The sequence below is a fragment of the Anser anser genome (assembly GCF_964211835.1).
Source record: "Anser anser genome assembly, chromosome: 7".
NCBI classification, from domain to species: domain Eukaryota; kingdom Metazoa; phylum Chordata; class Aves; order Anseriformes; family Anatidae; genus Anser; species Anser anser.
The window spans coordinates 32,224,980-32,249,757 of record NC_139727.1 but is presented as its reverse complement, the minus strand read 5'-3'; the positions used below and the strand labels follow the sequence as shown (position 1 = coordinate 32,249,757).

The 24,778-nt window shown below is 46.9% G+C and overlaps 1 protein-coding gene across 29 annotated transcripts in view; it reads right to left on the bottom strand.

Moving 5' to 3' along the window:
* The window catches only part of TCF7L2 (transcription factor 7 like 2), a 177,599-nt gene that overhangs the window by 91,705 nt on the left and 61,116 nt on the right, over window positions 1–24,778 (bottom strand). For 27 of the 29 annotated variants that reach the window (XR_014586759.1, XM_083844193.1, XM_083844183.1 and 24 more), the window contains exon 4: window positions 22,196–22,297. The exons of the other annotated variants lie outside the window; for them this stretch is intronic. Coding sequence is in view for 26 of the 27 variants with exons in the window: in XM_083844193.1 (XP_083700319.1) it covers window positions 22,196–22,297 (102 nt within the window). In the remaining variant the exon portion in view is untranslated. The remainder of the gene's footprint in view (window positions 1–22,195; window positions 22,298–24,778) is intronic. 29 annotated transcript variants of the gene reach the window in all.

Genomic DNA, 24,778 nt, shown 5'->3' with positions numbered 1-24,778 from the left:
ACAAACTGGAAAATCCTTCTTGGCTCTACCACCCCCAAGGACCAGTCACTCTCCCGCCCCCCAGCCCTGCTGCCAGAGGTGCTAACGTAAGTCACCACTTCTCATGCTTTAGCCAGGAGACTGTCTTTGCTAAATACCACCTGCAAGGCCTCCACCGAGAGCCGGGTGCTTTTTGTTGACCATGAGGAACTGACAGTTCACAAGAGCTACTCTTACGTACTGCTGGTATCAGCGATCATAGATAAACAACTCACCTATCTTCTCTAAAACCAATTAAATAAAGTGTGTAGCACCGGTGTAAGTCCATGGACAGCCCTATTTTATGGAGACTGCTCCACTTGGCCAGTCTCATGGCACGTCCAAGAACACGTCCCCAGCATGCCCAGCAGGGCGATGTCACGCAGCCCGACCAGCCCCGGCAAGGCTCCTGTGCTCACGAGGCACTCTGGGGATACTGGCCTGGGTCATGGGCTCTGTTTAATGGCATCGCCATACTTCTACGCCCACTGTAATTAGCGAGACAAATTAGTCCAGGTGCCGTACCGGAGTGAGCAACTTAATTCTGCATTCACTTGCACTGAGCTGTAACGTTCAGCGGGCAGGAGGCCACACTCGGCTGGTCCTTTGTGCTCCTTCCTGATCTGTAAGGTTCACGGGATTCCTTTTAAAGCCAGGAAAAGCCAGCACAAATATTTGTCTTGACATTCTGCACAGCACAGCCACCGGTTATTCACCACGAATGTTTTGGAGCAGAGAACGCATTTTTCTACAGGTCTGCTCATCACCGGCTAGGGAGAGGCAGGGTGTCTGCAAACTGCAAACACCGGGCAGGAGAGAACCGAAATTACATGGCAAAATCTACCTAGACACATAGACCTCCTTACGCGTATGGATGGATGGCACATATGTGTGTGGCGTGTACATGCACAGAAGCCAGGCTATCTGACCCCAGCAGATACTACCTGCAATTCAGGCCATAAGAACAGAAGAATTTATTTTCCCTCAATGCTAGCAGAGAATGCTGCTTGCCAGAACAGCTCGCTATATTGTATGATAACTGAATGAAGCTAATTTTCAGCAGATTCTATCTAACAGCTCTTAACTGGTAGAAATAGTTCAAGGTCTTCAGAGTATACAGTGTTGCATAGCCCCTGATTCACACATTCTGCTAATAACTGCCAGACAATTGTATTGAATTTATTCAAAAACCATTAGCTGCAGAAATTTGTATTCTTCGATTCTGCCTTCAGGTACATGCTATATTACACTTATATTAAGGTTAATGTGCAATGCCAATTCTTTCACAAAGGAACTGTAAATATTTGAAGCTACAGTATCTCTTACTAAGGTGTCTGTTTTACAAGTTTATTGTTTCTCTCTGGCAATTCCCCTTTCATCCCTGCCCCTGCCAGGAGAGCCGGGCTGGAAAAACGGTGAGTACATTAGAGCAAATACGGGCACATTTTAAGGGAAGTATTCGAGACATCCTTTGTACAGCGTGCATATGCTACCAGCATTACAAGGATTTTTTCTTTCATCTGCTCCTTCAGAGATGAGACTCCAAAATACTTAAAAACTGCTTTATAAATATCCTTCGAAAAACCATCACTGCATCTTCAGAGCGCTGCCGTGTTAAACGCCTGCCACTGAGGAACGATGTTAAACTTAGGGAGGAGTCAGAGGTGGGAGCTGAGGAGCACAAGTAGCACGAACGCAAGAATGTTTAAACAAGGGAACCCCGGCGTGAGGCTGGGGCATGTGGGCACTTTTATAGAGAAATAATACACACGTACCATTTACGTTATAAAAAATGCTGCAGGTAGGCAGGCTTCTGTAATTTATCTAATACTCTTTTTATATTTATGCTTCCTTAGGTTTCAAGCAATTTATTAAGTTTTCAGCCTTGCCCGCAGCAAAAAGGATAAACAAAAGCAGATGTTAAACTTTTTTTTTTAAGGGCCCGCCAACCTCCTGCAAAGCGTGCAACCAGCTGGGAGAAGCACAGACCAGGCGCGCCACCCTCTCCTCCTGGAGCAAGCTCCGCGCCGAGCCGTAACAGCGCATGCCATGACCCACGGCACGTCGGGTAGGTCTCACCTCTTTGGAAAAAGGCTGTTCCCTCCGTTGTTTCCAAAGATTTTGCTAGAAATGTGTTTTGTTGGCCAATGGCTAAGGAATCCCCAAGAAGAAAGGGGCCTGGAGGACAAGGATGAGCAGGAGATTGAGGGTGACACGTCCCTAGCTGGTCACAGGGGACACAGGGACAGACTTCAGGAGCATTTCCACCAACAAAAGGCAGAGCTATCGAACTTGGTATTGCTCAGTGGGGGATAACCAACAGATTACTTCTTCACTGCATCTTCACTGAAGGGCTCACGTTAACATTAAACAAGGAGAAGCTTCAGGAAAACGTGTGCGTGAGCCCTCAATAGCCTCACTCACAAAAGAGGAGGAACCGCGTTGCTGCACAGGGGTTGCTGGAAAAGCGCAGGGAGCTAAAAATGGGTTTCCAGAAGATGGTGTCTCCATGCAGGCATTGCACGGAGGACACGACCACGCAGCAGAGTACGTTATCAGGGCCCGTGCACGGTGCCAGCCAGGTTAAAGCCAGCTCCCGGCTGCAAGCACGTAACAGAACTGGTTGGGCTTGCGTGGGGCCAGCTCGGGGAGCGGGTGGAGGAACCGCATCGGTCTCTGCTCCCATCCATCCGGACACACCTTCAGTCAAAGGGGCTGTGTGGGGAACGGGCATGGAAGGCTATGGCACTTCCCACCATTACACTGATTCCCCTTTTATTGTTGCAGCCTGAATTCTGGAGATGGAAACCACCTAATAAACACTTGCACAACCCGGTCTTTATTTTAACACAGGGGCTGTCTCTCTCCCAACAATCTCCCAAGACCCGACAACCTCACATCCTCGAGATTCAAAGGATGCAAAATTCCCCTCAACAAACAATGGGTTGCAGGTTCCCTCGCTCTGGTACCCCATCGTTTCAGAGAAAAAGATTCAGCTATTTCCTATTTTGTATAAATCAGGAAAGCCTCTGAAACAAACCACCTAACCCCCCCTGTTACAGCAGCTGTTTCTCAAACATTAACAGCTTGCAGATTAAAAGTCTAGGAAGGCAAAAGGGGTGAGAAGGGAAGGGGAGGGGGGTAGAAAATCCCAGCTCACAAGGTGCAGCTGAAAATAACAAACGGCTTTGAAACCAGAAGGGCAACTCAGCCTTACTCCAGCGGCGCTAGTGAGCACCCACATAATGAATTGGGGATTCCCCGTGTCACGGCCGGCTCAGAGCGCGAATCGCAGAGTTCCAGCGAGGATCAATAACTGTCAGAAGGAGAAGAAAGTGAGCACTAAATTCGCTCGCCTTTCATCTTCAACAAATGGAACAGAAAATCTGATGGATGACAGAACCTTTCGTTTCTATAGCGTTCTTGTTGAACTAAAGACTAGTGACACTGAGATGATTTTCGACATGCGCTTCTGCAGATTCAGAAGCAATTATAAAAATAAAAATAAAAGAGTGCCGTTACAAAAAAAAAGCCTCCAAACCAAAAGTAATAATTCAGAAGGGGAGTTAAATAAAAAATATTAATGAAAGCCTGTGCCAATGGTCAGCCCCTAGCATGCAAGAGTGCACAGTTTTGGAAGCATGGAGTACATTAAACACAACACACCCCTTGCCTCCCCCGTAATTAAGTTAGAGATGTGAGAGCAAAAGCAATAGAGGCTGTCTGCTTAGTTTCTCTGCTTGGCAGGGCACCACACACACATGCACACAATTTCTCCTATCCTCCATTTGTGAAAGGGAAGAAGAAGAAGAAAAAAAAGCCCAAATGAACAGATAAACAAAAAAAACAAAGCAAACAAAAAAATCCCAGATTTCAAAGAACGAACATGCTACTGCTCAAAGAAATGCCAAAATCTCTTCTCCATCCTTTTATTCCACTGTAGACAGTCACTCAACCCACCAGGAAAATTATATTAAGAAAACAACAACAACAGAAGGGAGACAGGACCTTTTGTACAATCCAGCTGGCTTCTGTACCTTGACTTTCATATCAGATATTTACTTTGGCACGTGGGTAGTGGGGTTAGGGGAAACATCTCTGGACACCTCATGACATACTTCACCGTGGTGTAACAGTTCAGAGCACTGAGGTACACCTCTGATTGTTGCCCGTGAATGCTGAACACGCAATATAATAACCTACAGTACCTTTGCCTTGTATGATATCACACAAACAAGCCACAGGGCAAGAAGGGAAAAAAAAAAAAAAAAAAACCACCAAGTAACCACCAACTGCAGTCCCAGCAAAGAACGTGATCGGTCTTCAGCCTTATGATGTGGATTCAGCCAAAGAGGCGGTGTTACTCAAAACCACTGCTCACATGGACTTGGGACCAAGACGCTTTCTTCTAGTTTATCTTCATGAGCGCATGTGCTGCAGGGGTCTTCTGCACTGCGAAAAGGCACCTGCAGCCTGCGTGCGGGGTATGTGCCGCAGGGCCCAGCTCAGAGAGGCATCTTTCCACCCCTGAAATGGAAACTTAAAAGCCTGCAAAACAAATGCAGTGACTCAACTGGGTATAAGGGCTCGTTATAAAGTTCAGAAATTGGCCTGCACGTACTAATTCAACCTTATGGCTAGTGTGTGAGAAGGTTATTTGTGCTTTCTCAGGGGAATAAAGATATTAAATGACTAGCTCTGAGACACAAGACTAGCTGATGGCAGAGCTGGCAATAATAAAAAAATAAAAGCAGAGAACGAAAAAAACAAACACTGGCCCTTGTATTTTAATCCACAGAGGCCACGCCACACGAAACCGAGATTAGCACGGGCTCTCTAGTATCATTTAATGCCTACCACAGACTCATTGTCTTTGCAGCTCCCCGCGCGGGCTCCGCACCACACCCCGCGGCTTCCCGCTGACGCCCCGGCATGCCTGCCCGACCGCGGCCCTGCGCCTGTGCCCGAGCCGCCCAGCCTTGGGCTGCACTCCTCAAGAGACCTGGAGAGCCAGGAACCCAGTGACACCGCTGCACCACGCTCCTCTGAGACCATAAAGGTTTCCCCATATGTTTCTACAGCCTGGTTTCGTTCGTTCATTTCAGGAGCAAGGCTGAGAGCAGCCGCAGCCTGGTTGAACGTTTAGGAAAAGAGGCTCCTTCGGATATTTCCCCCCCTCCTAAGATCCCATCCTAAAAGAGGTTTAGCAGTGGCCCATCTGAAAATCTGTATCACCTAACAGAGGGAGAGCGCTGTCTGGCGTCCAACATCAGACAATTCTGGTATCTCAATCAAATTCTGGTTTGAGAAATGAGGCCTCGTCTCCATATGAAAAAGATAAATCAATCCAGAATGCCCAAACGCAATTTTAAAGGAGAGTATCTATTCTAGATCAAATACAGATGCAGAATCCACAACTTCAGACTAACAGCGTCTTCCCGGTTTAGCTGAGCCTACTTGGGAAGTGAATTACTCCACGCTAGGCAGAGGCGCCCTTGCTCTCTAACAAAAGCACCCTCACACGGGAGCTTGCCCTGAAGTAACTACTCGAGAGCAAACCCGCGTGTAGTGGAGCCGTTGTTTCCCACAGACTGGAGCCTCTCACCACCCTGTCCCTCCCTAAAAGCTGTAAAACGTTCCTGACACAGACGGGCTGCCTTGCCTCACCTCTCAGATCAGGGCTCCCCGGGCTGGGTTGCGCCGCCGCTCGCAGCAGGCCAAGCGCAATGAGATGCCACCGTTAGACGAACAGCACCTCGCAGCCTGGATTTTTTCACCCTCGCTGCAGGTTACTTTTTTTGTTGCTTCTTGGCCCGTTTTGTAAAACATCCTGCAAGCATATGTTAAAATGAACCGAGGCAATCGGTGTCATCTCCAGCCAGGGTCTCCGCGGCACGTCTCGCAAGGCTGTGCGTGAAGTTTCCAGCGCTGGGCGAGGAGCACCTACCTCGCAGGGCCGCGCTCCCCGGCTGATTGCACAATGACAGCAAGCGTCAGGAAAACTCCAGGTCTGATCTGAGAGCTGACACTGACTCATTGTGTGGGCTTGGGCGAACCACTTAACCTCTCTGCATCTCGGCTTTCCTGCCCATAAACGACGCTAAGGATGCCGAGCTCCCTCTTCCCCCAGGGACTGATACGGAGCCTTGGTTTTGTACGGCACTTTGGAAACATGAAGTGCTACACAAGTGCTAAGTACCATTATCTGGAACATCCACCGTCACCTCCACATACGTGCGCAGCAGATGCTGGTGAGAAGTGGCCCACGGGGAAGACTCCAGTCAAATTGAACACGTGCGTTTACCCCGAGGTGTCACCAGGAGAAGGGCGTAAGGACGACTTACGTTAAGTCCCCTCCTCACAGGAACAGGACTGATTTCTCGCACAGCATTTACCCACTGAAGGGACACCGCAGAGCCTTACGGGAGCCCACTCATCCCTCACAGACAGGTACAGCTCTCCTGGTGACCGCCCAGCGAGAGGAGGGAGAGTGCTCACTTTGGTGACTGTATCTGAAATCTGTGGCAATTTTCCATCACGCCTCCAAATACTCAACCAGAAAAACAGGAACATTTCTCTGAGCTCTTCTCTCCCACCTGTAACAACACCGCATGGCCCTACCTCCCCAGCCTGGGTCAATAAACCCAGGACAAGCACAGCAACATGAGGCATCCAAACCCTCACACCGCCCTGCCTGTCCTCACTCCAGAAGGCAGACAAGCAACATCCAGCTCTTACAAAGAGCTGGCAAACGGGACTGAGCCTGCCCCTTGCTTTGCTAGTTTCCCAGTTTCTCCACAGGTTGGATTTAGGTCCCGCCAAGCAAAGGGACGTGAGAGCACAAAAGCCAAGCTCCATGGGCTCCTCCGGGCACATCCTAGAGCGAGGGTGGGAGACAAAGCGGAGTGGATGCCCGGCTGCTTAGGCTTTATAAAAACCCTTGTTGTGGCACCCAGCAATGTAAATTGGTGTTAAAGATGCTGGTTCATCTTGGACAGCTGAGCTGCAGTCTGCTGAAGGGTTACATACGCTACATGTATCTACAAAGAGCATTTTCAGTGTCCCCATCTCTCCCCACCTACAAGTTCACATAAACTAGAAAATTATCCGCTTGCTAATTGTGATGTCTAGGAAAAGCTGGCCTTGAAAATTACTGACAGCAACCAAATGGATACTTACATGGGCTATACGGCTATCTAGAGGCCATCTCAGGAACATGTTCTGCGGTATCTCTACAAATTGTTTCACCTGCACCAGCAGTTAACCTCTCAAGGAGACAAGGAAGAGCACGGAAGCAGCGAATCTGTTGAGTGCTATTATTATCAGTAATGAGTTTCAAATTGAAGTTGATGGTTATGCATGAATAGAAAGGGGTAGAAATTGCAAAACAGCGCTAAGAAAACACTTTGAAATACTAATGTTATTTTTTTTCCTTCTGTGTTTACATAATGCACGAAACAATGGCAACCTGAGAAATTCATTAGCTGACAAATCTAACTGCTTTCTGTGACCATACAAGCAAACTAATTTGGTGGCAAGCTCACTTGCCAAGATGGTGAATTTTCTGCAACTACTGGAGAATCTTTGTGGAAAATAAACCTTTATTAATTAAGAGTATCGCTTGCTGCTCCACGCAGGGAACGGAAACACATCGCATGTTCCCCATGGCTGCGCAGAAGAGCTCCAGCGCTGACTGGCTCCGAAGAACTGCTCGTGGACGACCTCCAAGACTCAACGCTGAAACTCGTGCATGAGTAACAATCAGCATTTCAAGAAAAATCACGATCTCTTCAGTGATCATTAACTAACAGGAAGCGCAATTCATTTGGCTGCACGAATAATTAATTAGAAATTATTAAACCCAGCCCTACTTAGGATACTTACCCGGGGAACCAAGTGCTACAACATGTCAATAACTTTTGTTTTCTCAATCTCTGAAAGCAGTTATCAATTCAAAACACACCCAAGAGCCAGATTTTCCACGCAGGACCTGGTGTGCGTTTCAGTGCCCAGTGTCTCCAGCCTTGGCCAGCCTGAAAAGGGCAACAACTCACTCTCCCGGCTGTGATCTGCACAGCCAGCCTTTTTCAAAGAGCCCGTGGACACTGCGGTTATTTTTACCCTCTTCCCTCTCTCCCATCAGTGCACAACGCACAGGGAAGGATCTGGGGAGCAACAGCCCACTTTTCGCTTCCTTATCACACTTGAGAGCGCGTCTCTCACCTAGAAATTTTGGGAGAAGCCCGTCCTTGAGCACAAGTTTTGCTGTGTTACAAGTTTCCAGTACTGACGGAGGAGGCAATTTCCTGCCTGGCAGGAAGACACGGAGCAGACCTCCCTCCGCTGCTCCGTCTCCTGTTGGACTGCAGCAGGAATGGCTGCGGAGGAAGGGGATGGGGGCAGGGGAACCGGAGGACTGAAAGCAAGAGAAAGTGCGGGGCTGCGAACATGCATCCAAACACAAAGCAGCCGGAGGATGCGGGGAAACAAAAATGGGATGCATTATTATTCCATAAATTAAGTTAAAGCAACCTCAGCACGTCCCAGAGCTTTAATACCAGGCTGCCGCGCACCGAGCAAGTTGGCTTCCAGCCTGCAAAATGTTTCAACTTCACTCGGCTGAGGCGAGACCCACGTTTATTAAAACAGGTTTATCTTCCTGCAAATAAACCTCAACAGCTTTTGCGCCCTGAAGAAGCAACTTCGGTTTGTCGCCTCCCCCTCCGTGCCTCAGCCCACAACAAACCATACATTCAAGCTGTGATGAGTAAGGAATTACCAGGCGCAGCTCTCTGAACCGTGCCCACACAGGGCTGGTATGCAACAGGTTTCAGTGTTTGTTTTTATAATAAGCGAAGCAAAAGTAGTTTAAGACAACTCAGCTCCTCTTCTCGCCTCTCTCTTCTTTGAAGACAGTCTCTTATTTTGAGACTTAAGCAAAATTGTACAGCGGTTAATAAAATAAAGGGCATTCCCCGACTCGGATTTCAGCCTGTTCCAAGTAATAGATAACTTTAAAATATTCAAGTTTGCCTCTGTTCCATGAAGAAACGCTAATAAAAATTAAAACGCAACCTCCACCTACACATTTTCCCCACTTCTTAAACATCTACCTGTCCGCCTCGTAATCTAACTTTTGCTGATAAAAAAGCAAAAGCAAAAAAAAACCAAAAAAACTTTCCAGAAACAAAGCAAAAACTAACCAAAATTTAAGAAGCGTAAAGCTCAACTTGAACAGCAGACAAGTATGTGGAGAACAGCGTGACCTTTCCTTATCACCCACTGACATGCTTAATCGTTTCCAAACAAAAATGCTATTTTCTGCCACTTCTTCTTTCTGCAAGCACCTCCAGAGCCTGCCTGGCTGGTAAACAGTTAATCTCCCAATATCCCCTGCTGCCTGCGAAAAATCACGGAAACAATTGAGACATTGTCCAGTGAACAAGACTCCCAGGGACTGACATTTTTGTTTATGTCCCAGTTCTCAGCCTGTCAATTTTCACTACGAACGTTAAAAGCCCGGCTCGCACCAATACAGTCTGCCCTCGGCTGAAAAGGCTCCACTTCATTTATTTTATTAAAGCTATGGTCTGTTTATGATTCAGAGCTCTCCCCGTCCGCGGACCTGCTGGTCCCATCCCCCTGCCTTCCCTTCTGCCCTGCAATAGCCACTTCCTAACTCCGAGGAGACTTTGCAATGCCTCTTTCAGGGAGAGTGCCAGGAAAAAACCCGACACGTATGTTAAACACCGGTGTTGGTACTTTGTTGGGGTAAGGAAACGCACTACTGCTTCCATTTCTTTACTCTAGTCCCTTAAAATAGCCTCTGATTATTAACTGGGTGTAGGGTAGAGGGGAAGGGAGCTGGATACCAACCCGGAGTGGCAGGAACTTAAAAAAAAAAAAAAGAAGAAAAAAAAAACCACACAGCCACTCCCGGTACCCAGCAGCAAAATAGAAAATACATGTAATGGAGTAAAACAAACATCTTGGAGCAAAGCAGCATTTTCGCTGTTGCTCCCTGGCTGCGTTTCCTGTCTGCGTTTTCATAATGACGGGAGCGTCAGGCCCAAAATACATCCCTCTCCTTCACCCCCGCCGCTCTCCCCCCATTCCCAGCACTTCTTTTTTTTTTTTTTTTTTTTTCTCGTTACGCTCTCAATACTTTATCTCCATGAAAAGCACACACAGCGGTCACCAGCGTTTCCTGTTTGCCGAGTGTGCTTTAACTATATCACACCCTACGCTGCTGCGCTGGAATGCACAGCATATGGCATTGTGAAAGGGTTTACTGTCGAATAATGGCAGCAATGCAGTCCTGCTGGTTTATATCAAACCCTGTCACTCTCTTCACGGAGGTCTCTCTCTTGCTCTCCGAGAGGCGAGGTAAAACACACACACACACACCCCATGCTACCTCCAGCCTCACTTAGGACCTCAGCAGAAGCAGGATCGAGACCTGCAAAGTCAAGGCGAGACTGCAGCTTGTAAAGCTGTGACTTGCAGCCACTCCTGATTTGCTTCCACTCCCAGAATATCCGCAGGATGTTGCATCCCTCCCCAGGTGTACGAAGGGGCCGTGAAGAAGTTTTTAGCTCCTGGCTGTGGCTGGTTCCTGGGGACACACGCGGCCCCGGTGCCAGCAGCCAGCACGGGCTGTGGACCGCCGCGTGCCCGAGCCCCTGCCCGTGGGGTGGCAGGGCTGCGAGCCCCAGCGACCGCCTAAACCACATCCAGGAGAGCAGTTTAGTCTCTCCCTGCTTCCAAAAATCAGCACTGATATATTTGTTTATGAAAACATCCACTCAAAATCCAAACACATGCCACCGCCTTTCACTTTGGGTCAAAGTTTCAGAAATGCATTCTTGTTAAATTGCTCAGAGGTTTATTTTTGTTTGTTCTGCGTTGTGCTTTTTTTTTTCTTAAGCAAGTTTAAAAGAAAAGGACTATCAAATAAATAAATAAAGTGCTGCTTCCAACTGCAGTCAGGTTTAACTAAGAAACTCACAAAGGTTACACTTCAAAGTCTTTTTTGTGCAGATCTTGAAATGCCTTCCCATGCCTGGATGCATTCGGCCAGCAGACGCTGAAATAAGGAGCAATACTTTTAAAGCCCATTGAAATGCACCCATCCACCCTCCCTTCAGAAAAGGAAGCCTTACTTAATAGGCATTTATTATTGCTGAACTAGGGTTGAAAGTTCAGTGTCCTTATAGACCAAAATTATCAAGATTTCTGAGTTTGCAGCCCACGTTTAAGTCCTAATGAGCTATTGTACCACGCTCACTGCTATTAACTCTTTGATGTCCAGGACTTGTGTTGCTCCTTTCGGTGTCTCACAGGTGTCCAAGGGAAAAAGCGCAGCGCTCACCTGTACTGGAGATGAACAACTCTATTTTTTGCCTTTAGTCCCCTCCGGCACAACAAGCAAAGACAACTACAGCATTAAACATGCATGCCGAAGACAGGACGGCCCAGCAGTTCGGACTGTGAACTTGGAGCCCGGGGACCTGTACATCACTCCCAGCTGTGTTTCAGTCCAACACGGAGAACACGCTACTGTTCCGGGAAAGGGATGTGAGGATGCGGTGTCCATCACATCGCACAAGCCCAGCAATCGCACCGCCACCCTGCCTCACGCTGCACGGCCCCCGTCTGTCCAGGACCTGAGCTCTTTGGGGCAACCACCTGCCCTTCTGCAAGTAGCTTGCTTATTAAATCTTCCGGAACACAGGTAACAAGCGATAACGAAATGATTTTAAATTTGCACCTGGCACTTTGACCTGCTCGTTTTGCAGTCAGAGCGGCGTCACTAACAGGCTTGGGAGGTGCTTGGGAAGAGGAAGGTCCCCAACTTCCAGCCCCAGACTGAGGTGCCTGACCCCAGCCACCAGCAAACAGGAGCAGGAGGGTGTTTAAATGAAGAGGCATGAGCCCAGCTCAGCACCCAGGAGAGGAGCAGCCAAGTTGGCCAGAAAGCCAACAGGGCACCAGGCCTGTGGCCATCCTCCTCTCGTGTCGGTGCCGGGGCTGCTCCCTGACATCTCACCATTTACTCATCCCACAGATGCCCGAGCACTGCGATCTGAGGTGTCCAAACGGTCGCCTACACAGAAACACGGCTTAACAGCCCATCTCGCTGCGAGTGGACACTCCCTGGACGTGCTCCGGGCATGACGGGCAGAACAAGTTACTGCAGGGCGAGCTTCACCCTGGGCTTCCAGCAGCCCTGCCACAGGAACTGCCCGGGCACACACTCAGCTCGGGAACAGATGTGGGAAACTTCGCCTTCAGTCCAGGTGGGATCTGCTGCCTCACGTTCACCCCTCAGGCACCAACTGTGGAGCAACTGGCGTGCCTCGGATCCACACCAGAGCTTATCCCAAAGTAACCTGTCCTGGTCATCAGAGCCCTTAATGAGGAGCAGGTTATTTCATGTCCAGTGAACGACTTCCCTCCAGAGAGCTCAGCATGCCTGAAAAGCACCAGGATGGGGAGTCAACAGGGAGCGGGCTACAGCCTTAGCAATTCAGACTCCTGCTTGCTTCATGTTAGTTAACCGTGGAGATGTAGGCATGGCCAACATGCAGCGGAAGTCCTGCCGCCAGGGAAAGCTCAGGTGCACTGCACCCATTTTGGGTTTTCTAATGGTTCCCTGTGCATCCACGCAGCTGCGTGGCAGGAAAAGCATTCAGGGCTGTATATGCAAACTAAAGTTTTGAGGCTTCCAGGTCCCTTCACTCTGCTCTCCTCCCTCAGACACCATTTCCATATCACAGGGAAGTCACGGCCCCATAGCACACAATACTGATATCGCTGAGCTCTGCAGATGTGCAATAGGACAGACTTGGGTTGTTTTGTCTTCCCTCTCCCAGACACTCTCCTCTCGGTCAGGGGAGATTTCATACATTTCCCAGTGAGTTACAAGAGACCAAAACCCTCCTTCATACTCACAACATATAGCCTTAGCTCCGGGAAGAAATATATCACAGGGACAAGCTCCAAAGGAGAAGAGCTCAGGACATGCTAGTCTGTCCCTCCATCCCTGTCCTTTCTCAGTACTTGCTTGATGGGGGACAGGCCAAATCCACGACCATCTCTCAGGAAGGGTTTGATTTTATTTATTTCTTTTTTCATACAGATGCTCAATTCCAGTGTCCCAGTTCAAAAAGCATCACTATACGAGAAAATACTTCGAGCACATGCTTAAATGCTGTCCTGAACATGGACAGACATCAGCTCATGTGTAATGATTTCTTGAACCAAGGCCTAAAAAGTAAAAAGGAAGGGGAAGGGGAAGCTAGTTTCCACAGTAATAGTACTCGAGAAGTCTTTGAGTCTTGCCAACAGGAAAAATGCATGTTAGAGAGCTGCTCCACTCTCCTAGGAAACTAGCACAGACCAACATCTTCCTGCAAGCCAGTGCAGCAAGGCCTGGGGACACAGGCGAGTCCTTAATTTGCACTAAGAGCAAGGTAGAGAGTTAGGATTGCAAAGGAAAAAAAAAATAAAGGAAAAAAAAATAAGCACTATGCTAGGATTTGGTTACTTCTTAGATCCATCAGAGCATCAGGGAGGCAAACCAGAAAGCCCTCTACCTCTGATGTGCACACATACATCTGTTCAAACCATACATGTGCCCAGGTTTGGTACCAGCGCATCACTCATTCTCTCTCTCCTTGAGAGGTGAGCCTGACTGCAGAGCTACCATTTGCTGGTTCAGCTCCCCAAAACTTCCCAATTCTGAGAGAGAAAAAATAAGGCACATCTGCCACAAGCATTCACGGACACGCAGGGTCTTCCCAGAGCATAAACAGCACTGAAAGTAACTTTCTTCTAAGGTCCAACATATGTTAAAACTTTAGGTTTAGATCTGAAAAACTACCTCTGTCTTTTTGTTTGGTTGGTTTTGTGTTGTTTTTTTTTTTTTTTTTTCCTGTCAGGTCACATTGGGTGGTGGGGTTTTTTTGCACACCTCTGAAAATGTGGATATAGAAGTCAGTGTCTCAAAATGACCTTGGGAAAGTTACTTCACATCTTGCTAGCTGCACTGGTAAAATGGAGGCATGAGCAGCGCTTCCCTGGCTCAGGAGATTCTGCTCATGATCTGATGGCTGATTTTGCTCACCGATCTGTCAAGTACAAGTGCAGCTTCAATGCGAGCTCCCCTGGAACCAGCCCTGGTTCCAGCCAGCCACAGAATCAAAAGCAAAGTCTGTTGTACAACATTTTCAGTGTAGTTTCGTGAAACTAGGTACTGAACACTGTTTGGAGAAGAGATTAGGGGATTAGTTGTTTTATGAAGGCATCATTCCTAGCTTTTTGCAACACCTCTAATTCTTCAAAGGCTTTCCAAGGTGGGTCTGCCCCCTCCCTGTAGGTCTGCACAGGACCGAGAAAGCATGCCTCCTTCTCGTTACACAGCAGCTCACTAAGCAGCTCCGGGTCCTTCTGCAGGAGAGAGCACAGGTGCGTACAGTCTGGAAAGTGAAGTGTTTGATGAATAATCCAATCCCAGACCGCCGGTACTGCTGAGAGGAGCAACAGTCCCGGGCTTGAGCAACTCAGCAAACAAATAGTCCTGAGCCCAGCAATGCCAGCTTCCTTCCTCTCTTTTTAATGGTAAGTACGTGCTGTTTTCTTTGCTACGGCACCTGGACACAGCACACAGATCTTGTTTAGACAGAAAATAGGAGGTTTCAGTTCAAGTGGGCTCGTCTGCATGGGGAAGTTTTTGTGCGAGGGCTCGAGTGTGAATTAAAAAAAAAACAGAGAACAACTATTTCGAATTATCTCTCCGTGTGGACACTCTCATTCAGCACTAAGAGTTTCTTTGTGTGATTTAGCTTAATCCGTTTCCAAAGCGGATTAAGTTAAACCGCACAAAGGGCCTCTTACTGCTGAATGAGAGCGGCCGCATGGAGAGATAATGAGGAATAGCTATTTGGAGACAGCTACTTCCACCAGCTATTTGGGCTTTTCCACCGGCCCAAGGCTACACCAGGAATGTAGCAATTCGGGCAAAAATGGCGCGGCAGCCTCATCGTACCCACTAAGCCTCCTGCTGCTCGCACTGCCGCCAGCAGGGCCTCTGGCTCCTGACCCAGCTGTGTGATTTAGTCCCTGTCCCCCTCAGCTCCCACACGCATCCAGCTACGGATGGGCCACACGGCTAGATGGACCTGCAGCCAGTGGCCACGCCAGGCCTGCAGGCCTCGGCACACGTCCTCGATGTGACCAACACAGCCGGGCTGCTGCGGCCCTCACGCGGGGCCCAGGCTCGGCCCACTGCGCTCCCTTGGCTCCTCTCGGCACGGCAGCCACACCGCAGGAGAGCGGGTGCCTAATTTTGGGCCCACGCAAGTCCCCGCAGGCTAATCTAACACGTGTGCTCCTGCACAACGCACGCTGCCTTGTGACTGAATCCTTTTCAAATCACAGCCCGGGTTCCTCTGTGCTAAAACAGTCTCCTGAAGCCTCTTTCCAACATAGTTGTCTACCTTGAAACGCAGCTCTGCTGTACCCCAAACTACTCAGAAAGGAGCAGAATTCAGAGACTCGTTTGCATCACACTCAGGACACAGTGGTTATTTTATAAACAGAGGATACAAGAGGGAAGCCTGCAATAGATGCACTTCCAGCCAAGCTGAAGACTGCATCGTTATGTTTTAGTTAATGCTCTCTGATGAGCAAGCGTTCACAAATCTCCACCCGTCAGCCAGAGCCCTACGAATGCCCCGCACCAGGTTCTCCAAGCCCAGCCACATAATTCACAAGAAATGGATGCTCTGCAGCACACACCAACACACCTACCCAGCTGCCTTCTCCAAGAGCACCGCTTAGGGTTGCCAGCTCCTAGGATTTTATAGCCAGTCCAGCACTACTTGCTATTTTTCCTTAAAGCGCAGTAGCCTTGAAGTCAAGTGTTTAGGGAAGAACCTCAGCCTCCACTTACAGCACACAGCAAGCCCCTGAACTGCTGCAGAGAAAAGTTTGAGAATGTGAGCAGAGTATACCCTGCAGGCTCAGGAACCAGAGAACAAATAAAGAGAATACAAAATGTATTATTTAAGAAACAGAAAACAAACAAAAAAAAACCCACACCAAAAAACCCCCACCAATCCTCATGATCCTTTGAGACCTGACTCATGATCCTAGAACAATTGGGGTTGGCAGTACTATATGTTTTACAGCATTTATTCACAGCTGAAATATCCCAACATCCAAACACTTCAGCGTTCCTGGAGCCGCTCGCAGATCTCTTGACTGCAACTAAGCGTGACAATTTGTCCCAGCTGCCAATCCAGCCCCAAGGTGTCTTCTGAAGGTGCTTTAGCGCTGACTGATGCTTGCAGCAGCACTAAATCCCTGCTCACTTCACAGTAAGAGGTACAAATCTGCACATTTCCAGAGTCTCAGCCTTCAAGCAGAGTGGTTGCCTCCATTGTAGAGGGTGGACATTATGCCACAGAGTAACGGCGATGCCATGAAGCAGTCCCCAAAAGCCTGAACTACTCTGCAAACTTAGCAAATTACTAAATGGCTGACTTTTTAGGAGTCCACATTTCTTCTATGCTCTGCCTAAATGCAGGTTTCCCATTCGTATTTAGTGAGTACTGAATATAATGTGTGCTTTATAGGAATCCATCCAAAATAGTTTTATTGGGCTGACAGTAGATAATTCTATACTTAGCTCTACACAGTCAGGTTTGAACACAGATTTTTAAAATACAATCCTTCTCAATGAAAAATCAAAAGGAATTAGTGGTGAAAGATTTACCCACAAAATTCTCAGCAAGTTTAATTTGTTCTGTGGCTGAATTCCATGCAGCTCTGAAAATCCAGAACAAGATGTTTGCACACTTTTGGGCATGCATTAATGAAACATCTTGTTTACTTTGCAACTGCCAGAGCAATTAGCTAAATAAAGTATAGAGCATTTAAAAAGCAGAGAGTCACTACAGGAGCTTTGCAATTAAGGCTGCCTGGGTATTTCTGCATCATGAGTCTCCAGGACCTGTGTATTGGGTCCAAGCACCAAGGTGCGACCTACTGCCATCAGAGGCTGTTAGGGTGCCAGTACAGCTCTTGACACTGGGCATTGACATGAAACACACGCAGATCCTTCCCACCCACCCACCCTTCACCCCACCACCACATTCCTGCAGCTCTCAACATGGGCTGCATGCTCAGGGGATTGCTCTGCACATCTCCACGCAGGTGGATGTCCCGTCGTGGGCGCATACGGCCTGAAATCCAAGAACAGCTCAAGAGGGCACTGTAGAGGAAGAACAGCCTCTCTAACACAAAATATTAAAGACAAACAAAGCAAGTGCTTTAAAAGCCCTCTCGGGGCACTGTGAGTGGAAGTTGCACGATTGCACTTCTTGGCTCTATGCATACAGGACTGCACTTGTGCTTGGATGCGCCCTATTTCTGGCCTGGAGCATTTGATGGGACACGAGGTAAACTTTGAAATCTATCACCTTGTAATATACTTGCAGGTATTTGTCTTTTTTCAGAGCGCCCAAGTGTGAACCACATGAGACTGAAAGAAATTAAGGAGAAGGGAGAGCAGACTGCACAGCTTTGACTCTAAACGCTCTGGGAAACAACTCCTGATCCCCCCAAACTAAACTGCCCAGCAGCCACAGACACGCTCTCCACACGTGTCGAAGAGGTTGAGAACAGAGAATACATTTTTGAGATGGTTTTGCCTTAAGTTTTGCTTGTCATATTATGTTTTGAAAACACATTTTCACCTCCTTAAGCAAAAAAAAAAAAAAAATTAGATACACTACTGCACAGTGATTCTTTGTTCTTGGGGATTCAGTCTACTTTATGGCTGTGTTCATTACATATTAGAAAACCCAGGCCAAATAGTACTAGAAGTCCTCCCCCAAGGTAACATTTACATTTACTTCAAAAGGCCTCCCTGCAGAAGAAAATGCAGGATTTTTTTTTAAACCTTTAACTGATTTGTAAGAAATATACTGTACCAAACCACCACCATTTTGGGTTCAGACTGTTTTTGCCTGGTACAAAGAAAGCTAAAAGCAAGTCTTTGTGCAGCTGAGACAGCAGGAGGCAGGACCCAGGGAACGGCCTTCACCCATCCTCCTGCCCAAACCAGGGTACAGCTTAGTCAGAATATTTACTTTGCAGAGAACAGGGAAGAACAGCCCTGCATTCCTACGGTCTTAAGAAAAACATATACAGATAAAAAAGGTTTAAAAGCAACTTGCTTTCTGTAGCGAGCAGATCTTGGAGATGCTCATAGGGATATACCACACGTTTTTTCACCCGCCTGTCCACACCTCACTGGAAAGTTTTCAGGCAAGAATCCCGTTCCTAGGGCACCCACACTTCATCCTTATCACCACAGTAGCTCAGGAAAATGGAGCAGATCAGGTACACGTTGAACATGGGTTTTCAAGGCAGCTAGTACCCTACACGTTTAGAGGAACACACAAACCACGGGTCTGCTTTACACCCAAAAACTTATATTTTTTTTTAACAAAATCAGAGGTCGGGGAGGAAAATTAAAGGGGGGTGGGGGTGGGGGGGTGCTGCAAATTAGCCGTAAGAACCTTTCAAAATCCCAGCCTCATAATAGTACTATCCACAGGCTGAATTCAAAATTTTGACCTAGCAAGCTTAATAGCATACTATTAAAACAATTTTTCCCCCAGCTTTCTTTCACCTTTGGACACAGATAAGCAGCATGACTGTGCCAAAGCAAGATGCAAGAGTCTTATAAGACAAGTGAAGCACCTAAATGCAAATAAACACATTGGTCTTAAATGGAGCCTCATGCTGTACCTTCCTCAAGACATGCTGAACATAATTTCAGTTTAATATTCTGTTTCTCATTACGGACCTTGGAGACTCTCTCAAGCACCATGAAAAGCAGTATTAACCCAGCCCTCAGCACTGGGGGCAATCCAGCCAAATTATTCATGCTGGTCTTTTGCTTCCATTTTCGTAGTCTTAACTTAATGTTCTTAACCAAATCTGAAAGGAGCAGGGCTTACAAGTAGGATAGACTTTACTTAAGACATTACAGACAGCCATGTTCTGCAGTCCTGAGTCATTAAACTAAAAACTCGCACCGAAGCCAAAGGGAGTTTCATCGAAGCTGGGCGTAAAAGCTGCAGCCCTGACACAGAGCTCGTGTTAATCAGAGCCAAACACTGAGAAGTCAACGGAGAAAAAAGAAAGGAAAAGGGAAAGGGGGAAAAAAAGAGAGAGAGAGAAAAGAAGAAAAAACCACACACACTTTCCTTCCCTCTCTTTGTAATCCACCTATAAAGATTAGGCTCAAATCCTGATTTCAGAGATATGGGAAAGATAAGAAATGATTTGCAAGCGTTAGCGTTTTGCTGTAGATCTTCGGGGCAGCACAACTGATTTCAGGAAGAAAAACTGGCATGGATACACTTGGCAGGTAGACAAGACACAGCAGCGTGGGTGGAGAGCCCATTTCTATCCTTATAGGTTACGCGTTACAGCCATGAAGAAACATAAGCATGCCCATGAAATACCCCTTACTGTTCCCTAAAAAGATTACGGGCATTTTCAGCTCCACAGAACCGGGTGCAGAGCCTGCTGCAAGAGCAGCCAGGTCCCAGGTGCTGCGGGCACGCACAGCAGCGATGAGCCGGGACACCATAGAAACCTGACACATCCCCAGCCAACTGGCATCTGCAGCCACTTCATCTGCTCTCCACCACCGCCACCTCCCCCGAATGCCATTACCTACTCTAACTTTATTTACCAGAAGAAAAAAAAAAAATTATTATTTTTTTTTTACTACGCAAAATGGACGTGGCCTGGGGTGGATGCCAGGAAAAAGGGTGGAAAAAGCTGCCTTTATTTATTTAAACAGAACAAGGCAAAACAGTTTGCTGCTAGAAATAAACATTAAACCTTGCAGAAACTGCCCCCCCACCTCAAAACCCACCGCTCCCCCACCTCGCTCCCTCGCCTCCTCTCCCCTTCAACATTGTAAGTAGCACAAAAGATCACATTACAAATGCCAGCTGTGGCTCTTTTGGAAGGTGGCCTCCATCTCGGAGGTAGTATATGTTCCTCACGGCCTAAGTGGTTGCTATGGTAAATATGCTTTTTATTGAATTGCAGAGTGAAACAGCTTTTAAAGAGACCCATAAGAACCCCATAAATGGTCAAAATACACAGCAGATCAACCTCAGCCTTCCTGGAAACAGGTTTCTCTTTATTTTCCAAAAGGATCCTGATTTTTGAACGGGCGGCGCCCTTTTTCGTGCATGTGTGCCCGTGCTGTCAACTCATCTCCATCTCGCCCGCACCCTCCGGAGGGGCTGGGGGCCGGCAGCGGTGATGCTGCAAGCGGGGGACCCAGCCAGCCCTGGCACGACCAGCCCCTCGGGCTTTCAAAGCGAAGCCTGAGGGGCAGCGGAAGGTGCTGGTGATGCCCAGCTCTGCTCCCCGCCACATCTGCCTGCTGTCCCAGGCTGCAGGCAGCTGAGAAAACCCTCCCGCCGCCGCGCAAAAGCCTCCCACAAAGCCGTGCCCCCCCGCCAGGCCTGGGCCGAGCTCCCAGCCCCGGAGCCCAGGGGAGCGCTCCCGCTCCCAGCCCTACTCCTCAGTCAGGGCATTCAGAAAAGAACCAAAATCAGGAAGTTGTTTTAGTTTCTTTCTTACTAGGAAAAAGGTAACGGCAGGTTTTGATGGCTGCACTGTTCTAAACAAGCAGCCAAACATCTATTCTCCCATTTCTTCCTTCAGCGACAGCCCAAGTGCACAGGAAGGCAAAACAAAGTCACTCCGAAAAATCAAAGCAATCAGTGCTTTGACTAAGCAAGTACCAGGCCTGTGCTCATCGCTCTGCCATACTGAGATCTATTTTAGAAGCTATGAAATCTAGAAGATAGGAGACTTTTTTCTTTTTTTTTTTTAATAAAAAACTAAGGCGCTCATAGCAAAGGCCTGGCACTTCTCAACGTAGAGACAACAACAGAATAACAAACTCCTCAAAAACATTTACTCTGGTTTTAAATTTCTAACCGAACAAATGTGTGTCTTGTATGATCTGTCAACTACGTCCACGTTAGACTTTATAACAAAAGAAAAAAAAAGAACGAGCAGTGTTTCTTGGGATTCACCTTGTCATCCATTAATCATAAAAAAGGGTTTTAAGAAACCCAAAATTTGATGATAGAGTATTTTGGAAGAAATATTCTAACCTGCTATATGCCGTTTCTCCAGAGGTATGTTCCCCAGATGAACGTTCAGAGCTAACAGGCCCCTTAACGACAGGTTGTGCCAAAACTGGCCATAGGTGAGGACGGGCAAATAAATACTGCCATTCTTGCACAGTGCCATATAAACAAACATTTTTTAAAAAAACTGTATGGAAGCTATTTTAGAAAATAAAATCAACTCCCCCAGCCCTCTCTCATGCAAATTTGTACTAAAGATTTCAAATTCAACGTTGTTTTTACAGTAGAAGCAACAACAAAAAAATAACTGAGAGGTTAATAAAAGAACATTATTATCAATGCTACTTACAAACTACTTACAAATTACTTTGTATTTTGCAGGCAAGTAATAAACATCTGATAACACTTTTTATACTAAATGAGAAGTCATCACAATGCAAGGAAGATGTGCTCTTGTTGAGCTTAACTCCGCTGACCCTTCCCTTCACCCAGGTAGAATGCTGACCAGTTCGCACAAACCTTCCCTCAAGATTTTGCAACAGGAATAGATATTTTATGTTTTTTTAAGCAAAGAACATAGAACAGGCTTGGGTTTTTGTTCCTTTTTTTTTTTTTTTTTTTTTTAAGTACGCTTTCCAGAAGTATCTCTTCATTCAGTTCAGTTCAGCGTAGTCACATGTATAACCAACCTGATCGGACTTCACTTCCACTAAATAATCCTGCAGTATGTAATTTTAGAGCATTTTCAACTTTGTGCTCTCCTAAGAAGCCCAGAGCTAAGCATAATGAATGATAATTTCACAAACAACCAAAGAATAGAATATATACTCCCTCCTTTTACCACGGGCTTGTTAGGGTTTTTTTGTTTTGAATCTTTCAGTTCACATAAAAGAAAACTGATGACAATCAATGCGATTAATGTCAAATCCTTTTTTTTTTTAAACAAAGGAAGAACATCTTCTGCGTTTACTTACAACAATGTGTGCTGGAGATGGAGACCTAGCATCCTTGAGGGCTTGTCTACTCTGAAGGCTCCCTGCCTGAACATCAAGCAGTGGCCATTTCATCTGCAGATACTGGATGGAGGAAACAAAAATGGGAAAAGAAAAATGAGTTCAGAAAAGAAAGGCAAAAAAAAATAAAACAAAAACAAATCTTAGGTAACATGGGCAAAAAGATACAAATTAAAACGTATGCAAGGAACAGAAACAAAAATTAAGACGACTTCACATGTTTGTGGAGACAAAATCTGTCTAACAATTTCATGCCACTACATTAAAGTTCAGGAATAAGAAAACACAGCAGATTGCAAAGACAATATTACATTAATTTTATTAATCATAACAAATCTAGAAGAGGAATAAAAGCCAGACAGAAACAAAATACCAAAACCATGGAGAGGATGGGCCAAAGGAGGGGAAGGTAGATTATCAGTTTTAGGAGAGGGAAAACACCTATTGCAGGTTAAAAATACGATCTCTGTATTTAATGGATTGTCTGTCAGCCTTCTTTCAATGCATGCACCACATTAACTCCTCCAGCTTCACACCACTGTGTGAACCCTAAAGGCAGAGGTCTGCCCGAAAAGCAACGTGAGCCCACAGCACTGCTGGGTCTTAGACCTATTTTCTCTCCTTTCCACCAGTTCTGGAAGTCACCGTGGGTTATTTTCTTCTTGCTCATCATCAGCAGGAGAGAAACCTTCTGAAGGACAATCCTTAAGGGACTTGCACAGTGTAACTTATTCAATTACACGGCCAAACGTAATAAGCTCTCCAGTTGATGATGCCCAAGACAGAATACGGCCTGGTGCATTCGCTCTCAGCTGCCCTGGCCAGGCGCTCAGGGGCAGCCAGAAGGTGTTTGTGTCACTGCCATTGGCAGACAGCCTCAATACACTGCCAGTCTGCAGCATAAGGGGGTGTTGATTCAGAAAGCAAAACAAAAAACAGCAACAAAACCCACCATAACTACCCTTCAAGAAGCAGTTGAATGTTCCCATGGACTTAACCAGCATCAAATACCAACTAAAGCTTTGCCTCTGGAACATGCCTATCCTCCCACCACACTCAACCAGGTCGCCCAGCGAGCACAAGGCTTCCCCCAGAGCTGGTGCCCACCTTGCTGCAGCAGCACAGCACTCTGTTCACACCAAAATCAGTCCCGCGGAGAAATGAGCCAGCCCAAAACCATATCCATGCAGCACAGATATAATTTCTGCCCCAGCTCTACTCTCCGTGTGGCGCAGCACTGTGCCAACAGTTCATATATGATCTCTAAAAGCCCCGTATTGCGCTGGAAGAAATGCTTGCTGCCACATACCTTCAGCCCCCTCCCAGACCTAAGAAAAGCAGCTGTATACATAGATCTGACCCCTGTGGATAGCACTGGACTCTGATTGACCTAACAGATCTATTCCTAGAAAATATCTAGAGAAATAGTTATGTTTACCCATCACTTTTTTTCCTTAAGTAATCTTGAAGGAGAACGATGCACGATCAGCCCCTGCCACTCCAGGCTAGCAGCGGAAGCTGTATCTAAATCTCAGCGAAGGAAGGAAGGAGATCTGGTTCCATGCTTTCAGCACATCACTATCACATTTGCTCACGTATGCAAAACATTTGTGAGCATGCAAGGCCAGTTTGCTGCAAGACCGTGGGCACCGAGGTGACCAAAAGCAGGAGGATGCATTCCCATTTCCCATCGCTTGGAGGGCCTGAGATTTCTGAGCTACTGGAATGCAAATAAACAAACCCATACTCTGGATTTGTGCCCCTTTCGAGTTCCTCAAGTTCCAAGAAGTCTTGTTTTTATTCATCTTCACATTTGGGATTTGTGCAATGTGGACCAGAATGTTTCAGCACTTCTTAAAAACAAGAAATAAAACCCCAAAAAAACAGAACCAGCCTACCGTAAGTGGCATTGCTAACTCATATGACTTGATTGTAAGACTCCAGATTGCTTGTATCAAATCCCTGCTCTTCAATATAGGTGACCACAACATAAATTTAAAAGTTGAGATTACGTTAAAGTAACTTTCTAACCCTTTGTGGTTTCAAAGAAATGCTTAAAAATGCAACCCAAGTGCACAGAAAATGAACCCAAAGCCTAGGCTGACTGAGAGCTTCTTAACTTCGAGGGAAACCTGATACATTTCGGATTTGCGGATGGCACTATTGAACAAGTCAACTGATACATTTTTGGAAGTCCATCAGTTGTCTTTCACATGCAGTGGCCGTAACAGCGCCACGTAAAGGGGCATATGAATTTGCAGAAAGGTACAAAGGCTCCCCAACAGCTGTCCTGACGGGTCACAGCGACTAGAGACTTCCCCTGATATTTCAACTGGGGAGTGAAGTATTAAATGCTCATAAAGCCAGGGTGTCATTCTAGAGACTGCATTTTTCTCTTCTTCCAAGGAAAACATCCTCACAGAATGTCTGCCTCGTGGTACATGACTGTTTTGGAGAGTGAGAAGTTGCCTCTACCACAGCTGAAGCAGCCAGCTTGCTGGAAGTGGCTGGGAAGCCATCGTCCACCAAAACAAACCAACCGCA